At 38.2% G+C, this 12,072-nt stretch overlaps 1 protein-coding gene across 1 annotated transcript; it reads left to right on the top strand.

Moving 5' to 3' along the window:
* The first annotated feature begins 508 nt into the window (after positions 1 to 508).
* On the top strand, positions 509 to 2,788 carry LOC135649227 (heavy metal-associated isoprenylated plant protein 37-like). Its single transcript, XM_065167419.1, has 3 exons — positions 509 to 710; positions 829 to 904; positions 1,581 to 2,788. Exons 1-3 carry the CDS (start codon positions 672 to 674, stop codon positions 2,621 to 2,623), a joined length of 1,158 nt encoding a protein of 385 aa, XP_065023491.1. The 5' UTR covers positions 509 to 671; the 3' UTR covers positions 2,624 to 2,788.
* Positions 2,789 to 12,072: the final 9,284 nt, after the last annotated feature.

Below are 12,072 nucleotides of genomic sequence, written 5' to 3' on the forward strand. Positions count from 1 at the left end.
TAACAAAAGTTCTCACCTGCAATCGACACGTGACCACATACATATCCATACAACCCATCACTGAATGTAATTTACCATTTTGGCTTTGGAAACAGTTTGTCTCCCACACGCGCACACACATCCTTCTTTCTCATCTTCAACTATTTGTGGGGGATGGGGACAAGTGACGGAAGCAAGAAAGGCAGAGGCTACGCGTAGAAGTAGGGGGGCAGGAGTGGGGCATCATTAGCTACTTTTGTCAGGCCGCTGTTACTCAATTATTTTTTTAATTTCTTTTTTTTTTTCTTTCTTTCTTCCAAGAAGAAACATGGTGAGTTATTTTTCCTGCATGTTAATTATCACCTGGATCTCAGTGTCAAATCACATCACCGCTTCTCCATCACTCTCACTCTGCTTCCTTGTAACCCTTGTTCTGGCCGTTGGATGGCTTTTCGGGGCCTGAATGTTGTGGCAGGCAGGCTCCTCTCCCTGGTATAATATATAATGAGGTATATGATGAGGTGGTGCTGCACAGAGCAAGTGTGTTTGATGAGAGGATGCTGAGGGAAGGGAAAGAACATACCTGAGGAGAAGCCAAGAAGGTTGTAGAAGTAGTAGCAGCAGCTCCTCCACATCCTCTCTGTCTCTGTCTCACTGCTCAAAGACTGTTTTAGCAGCATCGGCAGTGGAAGATGAACAAAGTTGAGGAATTTAAGCTGCTCAAAATCCAGGTATCATCGTTTCTTCTTTCTCTTTCTTGTGCCTGCCTTGGGAAGGGAAAAGGAAGATGTGAGGCCAGCTGAGAAAGTTTCTTTCTTTCGTTGGTTGGTTGGGTGGTTGCTGTTGCAGACGGTGATCCTCAAAGTACACATACATTGTGATGGATGTAAGCAGGAGGTGAAGAAACTTCTTCAGAAAATTGAAGGTGATTCTTCTTATCTGATGTGATTCCCTGAAAATTTGTGGTAATGATGCAAGTTATTTCTTGTTAAACCTGAGAAGAACATGGAAGAGGCAATAAAGATTTGGTGTCTCCTATGTTGATCAAAACCTTATTTGATAACTTTTGCTGGATGTTACCTTAAATTGACATCACTCCTGCAGAAAAGCATGCTGTGTTCATGCTGATAATGGAGACAGCGACTTTGGTTTGGTGCTGCTTCTTATTTTTGCCCTTTCTATGACAAAATTCTCTCTCTCTCTCTCTCTCTCTCTCTCTCTCTCTCTCTCTCTCTCTCTCTCTCTCCCCTCAGGAAAATCTGCATCCATGGATGCAATTTTGCTACTGGTTTCCATCGTTTTCTGGGGCACTGTGCTGTCTGCAAAAATAATTTGCTAGGAAGAATATGCTGCTTGGAGTTGTTGATCAACAGATACATACTATTCCTCTGAGACTTGGTTTTATTTTTTGCTCCATGTCTGGTTTCTTCCTGTGAAATTTTGTAGTGATATCTGAAAACTACGAAGATATTTGTTATGTCTTGATTGTCTTTCCAAGCAATGGTGACTTCATTCTTAGATCCGTTCAATCTTGGTCATTTGGAAGCAACAGGAATAGCTTGTATAAGGTGTGTGCTTACTCCATTTACCTCTTGAATCAGGAGTTTACACAGTCAACATAGATGCAGAGCATCAGAAGGTCACAGTCTCAGGGGATGTGGACTCCAACACCCTGATCAAGAAGCTGGCAAGATCAGGAAGGCATGCAGAGCTGTGGCCTCAAAAGTCCAACAGCCAGAGCAACAAGCCCGGCCATCAGCATCAAGGAAAAGAGGGGAACAAGAACAACAAAGGCCAAAGCAACCAAAGCAACCAAGCCCTTCTCCAGGGCCTTAAAGCATTCAAGAACCAGCACAACAGCATCGAGTCCTTCAGCTCCGATGACGATGAATTCGACGATGGTTTTGATGATGAGGAAGAAGATGATGAGCTGCGTTTTTTTGGTGATAAAATGAAGCAGCTTAATCTATTAAAGCAGTCAAACAACGCAGCAGCTAATGCCAAGAAAAATGGCAAACCTGGTGGGAATGGTAACAACAGTGGAGGAGGGAAGAAGGGTGGAGCTAATCCTAATCAAGCTACTGGATTGAAGGGATCAAATGCTGCACCTCACAACAAGGTGGGCAATGGAGCTCCTCTCTTGGGTGGTGGTGCAGTGGAGGGTAAATTGGGCAATGGACTGCTGGGTGTGGCAGGTCTCCAAGGACTTGGTGGGGGTAATGGGATGGCGTTGCATCAAGCTCAGCAGCAGCCAGGGACCAACTTCTCTGCAGGTTTCCCTGCGAATGGTAATGGTAATGGTGGTGGATTTGGGGTGAACCATCGTCAATCACCGCCTCTGATGATGCCCTTACAGGACCAGGGGTATCTGAACCAGCCACCTTCCATGATGATGAACCTGAGAGGGCTCAACACCACCACCAACAACAACAATAACATCAACATGCTAATGAATGAGAGCAGGTACATGCAGCCCCAAGTGATGTACAACAGGTCACCTCAGATCCCTCCCTACACTGGCTACTACTACTATCCCTACCCCTACTACCAAAGCCCTTATCTCAGCTACCACTCAACGGAGACCGGTGGCCATGGCCATCCTTGCAGTGATGAGAACACCGCCAGTATGTGTGCTGTAATGTAAGAGAGCTTGGCTCCAATATGCATGTAGTGTGTGTCCTGTCCATTTGCTTCTCTGTTGGTAGACGAAAAAGGCTGGTCTGAATGGCTTAAATGTTGGAGCTGCTTGGCACTGATAGCAGCCCAGTATATTTACTTCATGCAGTTATTATCCCATCCTGTCCTATCACCTGTTTGTGTTAGTTTATGGGGTTTCGAGTTTGTGCCCAAGCAACGCGATTTTGAAATTGAATGAATGTCATGAGAGAAGGGGGAGGGTCAAACTTGGGTTTACAGGCAGACATTGTCCCATGCTTTTAGTACAAGGGTTCTGATGACAGGAGAGAGCAGATATCAACAGCCCATGTGACAGAGTGTTACTCATCCGAGCAAATGATAATTAATATAAGTGGACAAATGTAATGAATACTGATGGAGATGGCATATATAATTAGTTGAAGCACATACCTCCTTAATGTAGTTAAGCTAGTAGAAGAATGAATAATTCTCCACGCTGCAGCTTTTGGGAATGCTAGCAAAGCATGCTTACCATGCATCAGTGGTGGTGGCACTATTATGACAAAGCAGAGACTGTCATCCTTCTCCGCTAACATGGCTCAAAGTCTGTAACGAGGAACATGAAAGTGTTTTAGAAGGCAAAGTGTGACATAAAAAATCATTGAAGGAAGAGAAGTCATGGAAATGTACTTTACACAAAGATGACGAATGCTTACGCTTTCCTCAGTCAACAAGTTTCACAGGGAAAGAAAGGTTGCCAAACTTGAGCCCTTGTGAGAAAAGGCACCCAGGGAGGAAGGGACGCGCGGACCACAAAGCAGCAGACATGTGAGCCGCTCACAATTTGGGCTTCCTTGTGGGAAAGGGAGCTCAGCGAGAGGAAAGACATGATGGAGACATGGAGGCCAAAAGGAGGAGCAGGCCATGCAAGGGGTAGGCTAACTCAGGGGAAAAGGGTGCAAGTCCAAAGCACTACCAACCACAAAACCTCTTTGCGTGCTCCTCAGCTTTTGGTACAAGTGATATGATAGAAAGTGCAACAACTTTGGATCCCTTTGATGTCGATCTCCAAGGCTACCTGTTATCATGTTTGAGTTGGAAACAAGGAGAAAAAGAACAAAATACACAACATGCATTTTTGTGTTGTGTTCTGCATCCTAAACCAAGGATACATCAGAAACAGAAATGGGAGCCAAGACAACTTGCAGTTGAGTATAATGTATTTTATTTATCTCGTTAGATCGTTATTTACTACGAGTGGGCGAAACGAGATAATGTAGAAAAATAATTTAGCAGGCTCCGAAAGAAATTCCTGAATGGTCCTATGAGATGTTACAAGTATGATACATATTTTTCTTTGGTTTAAGTTCTTATATTAAAGACTTTGTAAACGTGGGACTGTTTATGAGAGTTTTTCATCTCACGAATGTACCTACGTGAAAGGAAAATAGAGGATGAATGCTAACTCTACAGCATCCTTTCTCTTTCACTTTCCATCTTTATTATTATTATTATTATTATTATTTTTTGCTGGTGTTGGTTACGTTTTCAACGTACATGCATATACCAAGGAACAATTCAATTATATCTCGGGATAATTTCTAAAGCCTGCACGAAAGATGAAAAATATATGTTAGGACGTCATTATTTCGATTCCTCACTTTAATGATCAATTAAAAGCTCTAATTGGAACAAGAAATTGAAACTCCCTCCCTTTGGCTTCAAAGCAATGGTGTGTCCACAAATCTGTTCGACCAGTGCGCACTGTACACCATGGAGCATGGCACCTGGAGCACGCGGTGGCCACTCCTTTATTGGCCTCCGTACACAGCATTGTAAAGGTATCATCAACCTTTTGTCACCTTCATCAGCAAAGAATGCGGACTCTCCATTCCAGGAAGAGAACAGTGGCAATGTAGTTGGTCTCTTCGATGAGCTGCCACTTAAGAGTCGTCTTGGCATCACCAACATTATGTTGAGCTCAGAAGAACAAAACAATTCTCAATTCATCATCTGAATGCTAAATGAGTTGTATTATCTGCCACAACAAAGAAGAAGATAGTTTTTCTTTTCTTTTTTTTTTCTCAATAAGCAAAAAAAATGTTTTATTAATTCAAAATACGAGTACAATCATCACCTCTATCGTCAGAGGTAAGCAGATCAGATAATTCATCGGGAAACATTTCCCTCAAAAAAAAAAATCATTCATTCCTTTTTTTGTCTAACCAAGTTCCCTAGCCAATTGGCTGTAGGATTCTCTTTTCTCAAAAAGTGCGAATCTAACTTTCTCAAAAAGAATCAGCAAATTAAGAATACAATAAATAATATTTCATAAGACTCATAAAGGATCAGTTCTGTCGTTAATAAGTTGTATAAGTTGTTGTACTCCTTCCTTACTAGCGGATTCACAGCCAAAACCTCATATAACTAATCTCCAATATATAAATCTGCAACATGCACATAACGGAAAATAATTATTGTCTCTTAAAATAAAACCCACTCCTCCTAAAGCCATTGTATTTCCGAATCCGTCAATGTTCAACTTACGCCATCCTCAAGCTATAAAGGACCAATGGATGATAAGAGTTAAAGACAGCTATTACCCTTAAAAAAATGTGTTAGTCACATAATCTCACACAAAGGTAATTACAGTACAAACAATCTTATTATAACTTAAGTCTATAGGTAGAGAACTTGACATTATTTTTAACTTTCCATAAAAGTTATAAAATAGTAGCCACAAAAGCTTTCGATATCATGTTGTTATATTCAGACAAATTATTGTTGGCCAAACCCATGAGCTTAGACAATTAGGCTTATTTAACTTAAATCACTAATTGAGAACAACAAACAAGAAAAAGGATCCAGTGCAGCGTACAAAGAAACGAGGAAAGAGAAATAGAAAGAAATATTAGGTTTCTGAGTTTTCTGTTTGACGATCGGTGGCCAAACGTTGTCAGTTTCGGCCCAAATTTTATGTGGAGAATCCTTGCAGCAAACTCTACAATCCTAACGGTGTTGATCTACAGTTTACCTTCTCTAAGGTACTTTCTTGTGATATCTACTCTATGAGACCTAGAATTCTCTTTTGAGGAGATTCATCCTATATGATAATATGCTAGAGCCAAGATCTATATTCTTGATGTTATTCTGATCCTCTAGTTATTCCAGAGAAGACCTACTGTAAACCTGTTATCATTATTATTGATAATGGAAGTTTGAGGTGGACTACGGTCCCGTGGTTTTTCCACATTGGGTTTTCCATGTTAAAAGATTTGGTCTCATTGTGTGATTGATTTTTTGCTCTATTGTTTATGCTGTGCTGGTTGATATTTTCATTTGGATATCAAGTTGATATTTTGATAAGGAACCCATTTTGATACACAAAGAGGGAAAAGAATATTTCGCTTTAATAGGTTTTTTCCCAACAAATGGTATCAGAGCAATAGGTTATTTGGTGCTAGTTCTTTTGTGTGATTAAAGTGGAGCAGTCAGATGGTATGATTAAATTGAACTCATCAAATTATTCTACTTAGAGGCGTTTGATAGAAGATTTGCTCTATTGCAAATATTTGTATAAGCCTATCAAGGTTAAAGATAAACCTTCTACTATGGACGATGAAGAATGGGAAGTTCAACAGAGAAAAGCTATTGCCTATATTATAAGATGGTTAGATATAAACTTGCATGAGTATATTTCAGATGAAATCAGAGCTGATGTTGTTTGGCAAAGGTTAGAAAATCTCTTTGCGAAGAAGACAGTAGGAAATAGAATTTCTCTCCTTAGAAGGCTTGTAAATTTGAAGTATAAAGATGGTGGTAACATTGTTGAGCACATAAGCCTATTTCAGAGTCTTGCAAACAAGTTGGTTGCTATGAAAATGAATATAGATGATGAGATGCAAGGATTACTACTTCTCAGCTCTTTACCAAAAAGTTGGAAAACATATGTGGTGACAATTTGTAACTCCATGCCAAAGGGGACTCTAACTATAGATATAGTTAAAGATAGTTTGCTAAATGAAGATGCCAGAAGGAAAGAACATGGTGAATCTTCTTCTGGGGCATTTGTTACTGAAAAACAAGAAAGACGTGGAAGAAGTCATAGCAGAAATCCACATGGATATAGAGGAAGATCTAAGTCTAAAAGAGATATCAAATGTTTTCATTATAACAGGTCAGGTCACATGAAGAAAGAGTGTAGGTTTTGGAAACGAGAATAGAATGAAATAAAGAAAAATGAGAAAGAGACTAATACAATTGCTATTGAAGGTAATATCACTATTGTCTGTGATGAAGGTTGTGTTAGTCTTGTAGCTCAGGACAGTAATTGGGTAATTGACTCTAGTGCTTCATTTCATGTTACTTCTCATAGTGATTTCTTTAGATCTTACATTGTTGGTGATTTTGGTAATGTCAGAATGGGAAACAGTGGTACATCTAAGATTGTGGGTATTGGAGATATTTGCTTAGAGACCAATATTGAGAGCAAATTGATACTCAAAGATGTAAGGTATGTTCCAGATATTCGTCTTAACTTGATATCTATAGGAAGACTTGATGATGAGGGCTTTACACACTATTTTGGTGAAATCAAATGGAAACTCACTAAAGGTTCTCTGATTGTGGCAAGACGAAAGAAACTTAACTCTTTTTTATGTCATGGAAGCCAAGCTACACAAAGGAGAGATTAATGCAATTCGAAAAGGTGAAAGTATAGATCTTTGGCATAAGAAACTTGGACATATCAGCGAGAAGGGACTTCAAACTCTTGCTAGAAAGCAGTTCTTACCAGAGTTGCAAGGTACATCTCTTAAATCTTGTGATCATTGCTTAGCTGGAAAAACACATAGAGTTGCATTTCAGACATATCCATCATCTAGAAGATCAGATGTTATTGATTTAGTTCATACTGATGTTTGTACTATGCAAACTAGAACTCTTGGAAGTGCTCTTTATTTTGTTACTTTTATTGATGACCATTCTAGAAAAGTGTAGGCTTTTGCTTTGAAATCTAAAGACCAAGTACTTGATATTTTCAAGGAGTTTCATGTCAATGTTGAAAGAGAAACTGGCAGAAAACTAAAGTGTATTCGATCAGATAATGGTGGCGAGTATAGGGGTCATTTTGAGAATTATTGCAGGTTCCATGGTATCAGGCTTGAGAAAACAGTTCCTAAAACTCCTCAACAGAACGGTGTGGCAGAAAGGATGAATAGAACCATTGAAGAAAGAATTAGGTGTATGCTTTCCCATGCTAGGTTATCAAAGTCATTTTAGGGGGAGGCTATGAGAACTATAATTGATCTGATAAATCTTTCTCCATTAGTTCCTTTGAAAGATGATGTTCCAGAGAGAGTATGGAGAGGAAAAGATATATCTTATAATCACTTAAGAGTCTTTGGGTGTAAAGCATTTGTTCATATTCACAAAGATGAGAGGTTCGAGCTTGATAGTAAAGCAAAAGCATGTATCTTCTTGGGATATGGTCATGAAGAGTTTGGGTACAGATTATGGGATCCAGTGAACAAGAAGATTATTAGAAGCAGAGATGTTGTGTTTCTTGAAGACCAATTGTTTGATGATGGTGATAATATTGAGAAGCCAGAAACCTCTATTTATATTCCTTAGAGTTTGGGTCCAGTTCCTTCACTTGTAGTTCATGATGATCATGGGGGAGATGAACAAGAAGATTGTGGTGAGAATACCAGTGATGATACACCTACAGTTGATGATGCTGAACCAATTGAACAAGCACCTCCACCACTAGTTGAGATTCCATTGAGAAGATCCACTAGAGAGCGACAACTATCTACCAGATATCCTCCACATGAGTATGTTATGCTTACTGATGGGGGAGAGCCAGAAACTTACCAAGAAGCTATTCTATATGAGAATAAGAATGAGTGAGTTAAAGCCATACAAGAAGATATGAGATCCTTGCTTGAGAACCACACATATAACTTGGTAAAGTTGCCTAAAGAGAAGAAAGCTCTCAAGAATAAGTGGGTCTACAAATTGAAGATTGAAAACAATAGCTCACAACAAAGATACAAGACATGACTAGTTGTGAAAGGATTTAGTCATAAGAAATGTATTGACTTTGAAGAAATATTTTCTCTAGTTGTGAAAATGTCCTCTATCTGAGTTGTTCTTGGTTTAGCTGCCCACTTGAATTTAGAAGTTGAGCAACTTGATGTAAAAACAGTATTTCTTCATGGTGACTTAGAAGAAGAAATTTACATGGAGCAACCAGAAGGTTTCAAAGTCAAGGGAAAAGAAAATATGGTGTATAAGCTTAGGAAAAGCTTATATGGACTCAAACAGGCACCTAGACAGTGGTATAAGAAGTTTGATTCCTTTATGATGAGCCAAGGGTATGATAGAACCACATCTGATTATTGTGTATTTATGAAGAAATTTTCGGATGATGATTTTATTATTTTACTGCTATATGTTGATGATATGCTGATTGTTGGCCATGATGTTGAAAAAATTGGAAAGCTTAAAAGAGAGCTAAGTAAGTCTTTTGCCATGAAAGACTTGGGATCGGTGAAACAAATACTTGGCATGAAGATTCTTCGTGATCGGAAGAAAAAGAAGATTTGGCTATCTTAGGAGACTTACATTGAAAAGGTTCTTGAAAGATTCAACATGAGTAAAGCCAAAGCAGTTTGTTCTCCACTTGTAGGTCATTTCAAGTTTAGTTCGAAACAATATCCTACAAGTGAGAAAGAAAAAGAAGAAATGTCCAGAGTGCCTTACTCATCTGTAGTAGGCAGTTTGATGTATGCTATGGTTTGTATTAGGTCAGATATAGCTCATGCAGTTGGAGTTGTCAGCCGATTTCTCTCTAATCCTGGAAAGGAACATTGAGCAGCAGTGAAATGGATATTAAGATATCTAAGAGGTACTTCCAGGTTATGTTTATGTTTTGGCAGTGATGAACTTGTGTTAGAAGGTTACACAAATGCAGACATGGCAGGTGATACTGATTCCAGAAAATCCACTTCGGGATTCTTGATAACATTTGCAGGAGGAGCAATCTCTTGGCAGTCTAAGTTACAGAAGTGTGTTGCTCTATCAACCACAGAAGCAGAATACATAGCAATTACTGAAGCCTGCAAGGAAGTTTTATGGATGAAAATGTTTCTACAGGAATTGGGCTTGAAATAAGAAGGATATACTGTTTACTGTGACAGTCAAAGTGCCATTCACCTCTCTAAGAATTCAACATACCACTCTAGATCCAAGCATATTCATGTGAGATATCACTGGATTCATGATGTGCTTGAGATGAAAGAATTACAATTGGAAAAAGTACATACAAATGAGAATGGATCAAATATGTTGACAAAGTCTTTGCCTAAGGAGAAGCTTGAAGCATGTAGGCGAAGAGCGAGCTTGGTACAGCCCACCATATGAGCTGGAGGGGGAGAATTGTTGGGTCCAGCCCATATGTGGGCTTGGACAATTGGGCCTATTGAGCCCAAATCACTAATTGAGGGCAACAAACAAGAGAAAGGATTAGGTGTAGCGTGCAGTGTGCGTGTGAGCGAGTGCAGCGTGCAGCGTGTGGCGACGTACAGAGAAAAGAGGAGAGAGAAATAGAGAGAGAAAGATTAGGTTTCTGAGTTTTCTATTTGACGATCGGTGGACAAACATTATCAGTTTCGGCCCAAATTTTATGTGGAGAATCCTTGTAGCAAACTCTACAATCCTAATGGTGTTGATCTGCAGTTTACCTTCTCTAAGGTATTTTCTTGCGATATCCACTCTATGAGATCTAGAATTCTCTTTTGAGGAGATTCATCCTATATGATGATATGTTAGAGCCAAGATCTATATTCTTGATGTTATTCTGATCCTCTAGTTATTCTAGAGAAGACCTACTGTAAACCTGTTATCATTATTATTGATAGTGGAAGTTTGAGGTGGATTACGGTCCCATGGTTTTTTCCACATTTGGTTTTCCACGTTAAAAGATTTGGTTTCATTGTGTGATTGATTTTTTGCTCTATTGTTTATGCTGTGCTGGTTGATATTTTCATTTGGATATCAAGTTGGTATTTTGATGAGAACCTATTTTGATACACAAAGAGGGAAAAGAATATTCCACTTTAACATATTTTTTCCCAATAATTATTATCTTCAATCCCTAGATACCTAAAAATTATAAAACTGAAATTGAATCCCAAGAACATTCTTAAGTTCCAAACAACTTTACCAAAACAGAAATAAAAAAGATTCATTTTGTCCATCAGAAAGGTGAGGTGTCTCGTACCAAAATTAATTAATCTATCCCCAGCGGTGAGTAGAAGCTTCCAAAAAAAAATAACCGGATTCTTAGAGTGATAGGAAGATTCCATAACACGCCACTAGTCCCCAAATTGAGTGTAATTATCACTGAGGCTATGAAGAAATAAATAAGTAAATTAGTAGAGACGACCCCTTGGGGTGAAACTTCCAAACTCATTTATAATTATATGAATGGAAAGAAATATCTATTCTTAAAACACCTAACCGGAATCAAGAAGAGAGATAGTGACCATGAACTACACCAATCTTGAGAACTTTGGAGAGAATGGATGAATGCCTTTAAATATAAATTAAAATTAATTAAAGGAAGTTAATGTATTCAAACTGGCCTCTTAGTTTTGTAATGAATCAAAATTTTAAGATCGGACTCAAATCAATAATGATATTAATATTATGATAGTCATGAGACAAATTGTATTATATAAAATTTAATCTAAAGTTTCATGGAGAAAATTATATTCATTTCTCTATAAGGATCATGATGGTTGCTCTTATCAGGAAGGAATGAAAATTTTATCAATTTTGAGGTTCCTAAATCCTAGATTACTTTTAATTATCTTACAAGTCCTAGAAAAATCTATAATATTTAATTTATCACTTGAAAATAATTGATTTCCACATATTTTTATCTTGAAAATGAAAAAAAGTGATGCTTTAAAAAGTCTCTTCTTTTTAACAAGTCTTATTCTCATACGAACATTATATCTTTTTTGATGTATCCTTTTGAGTGTTATGTAAAATGAAAACAATTAATTATCCCAACAAAAGAACGGTAGGATACAAGCATTAGTAGGAGATTAGAGATGGTTGATGGTTGGAATACACTGCTCCTTGTTAGAATATTTGGATAAATGGGGAAGTCATTTTCATTAGAAAAGAAAGACACTTCAGGCCATTTGAAAAGCAAATCTTTGCATTCGTAGGTTATGATGCACGGCAGCAGAGGACCGAAGTCAGTAATTTATGCAAGGAAAAAAAAAAAGAAGAAAAAAGAACACAGGTGGGTGGTTTGAGAGCATTTTCATGTTAGGGAAATGAGAGAGGAACACAAATAATCCTGAAGAAAGAAAGTTGATTGAATATCGATAAGAATTACAACACAAGGACTAGTCATCATAAACCTATCAATTTCTTCAC

This window comes from Musa acuminata, chromosome BXJ3-9, assembly GCF_036884655.1.
Source record: "Musa acuminata AAA Group cultivar baxijiao chromosome BXJ3-9, Cavendish_Baxijiao_AAA, whole genome shotgun sequence".
NCBI lineage: Eukaryota > Viridiplantae > Streptophyta > Magnoliopsida > Zingiberales > Musaceae > Musa > Musa acuminata.

Bases quoted from the DNA above. Each gene is read 5' to 3' on its own strand.
- LOC135649227 (XM_065167419.1), top strand. From the start codon at position 672: ATGAACAAAGTTGAGGAATTTAAGCTGCTCAAAATCCAG. The intron at 711-828 runs GTATCATCGTTT...TTGCTGTTGCAG, and splicing joins TTAAGCTGCTCAAAATCCAG to ACGGTGATCCTCAAAGTACA. The intron at 905-1,580 runs GTGATTCTTCTT...CTCTTGAATCAG, and splicing joins ACTTCTTCAGAAAATTGAAG to GAGTTTACACAGTCAACATA.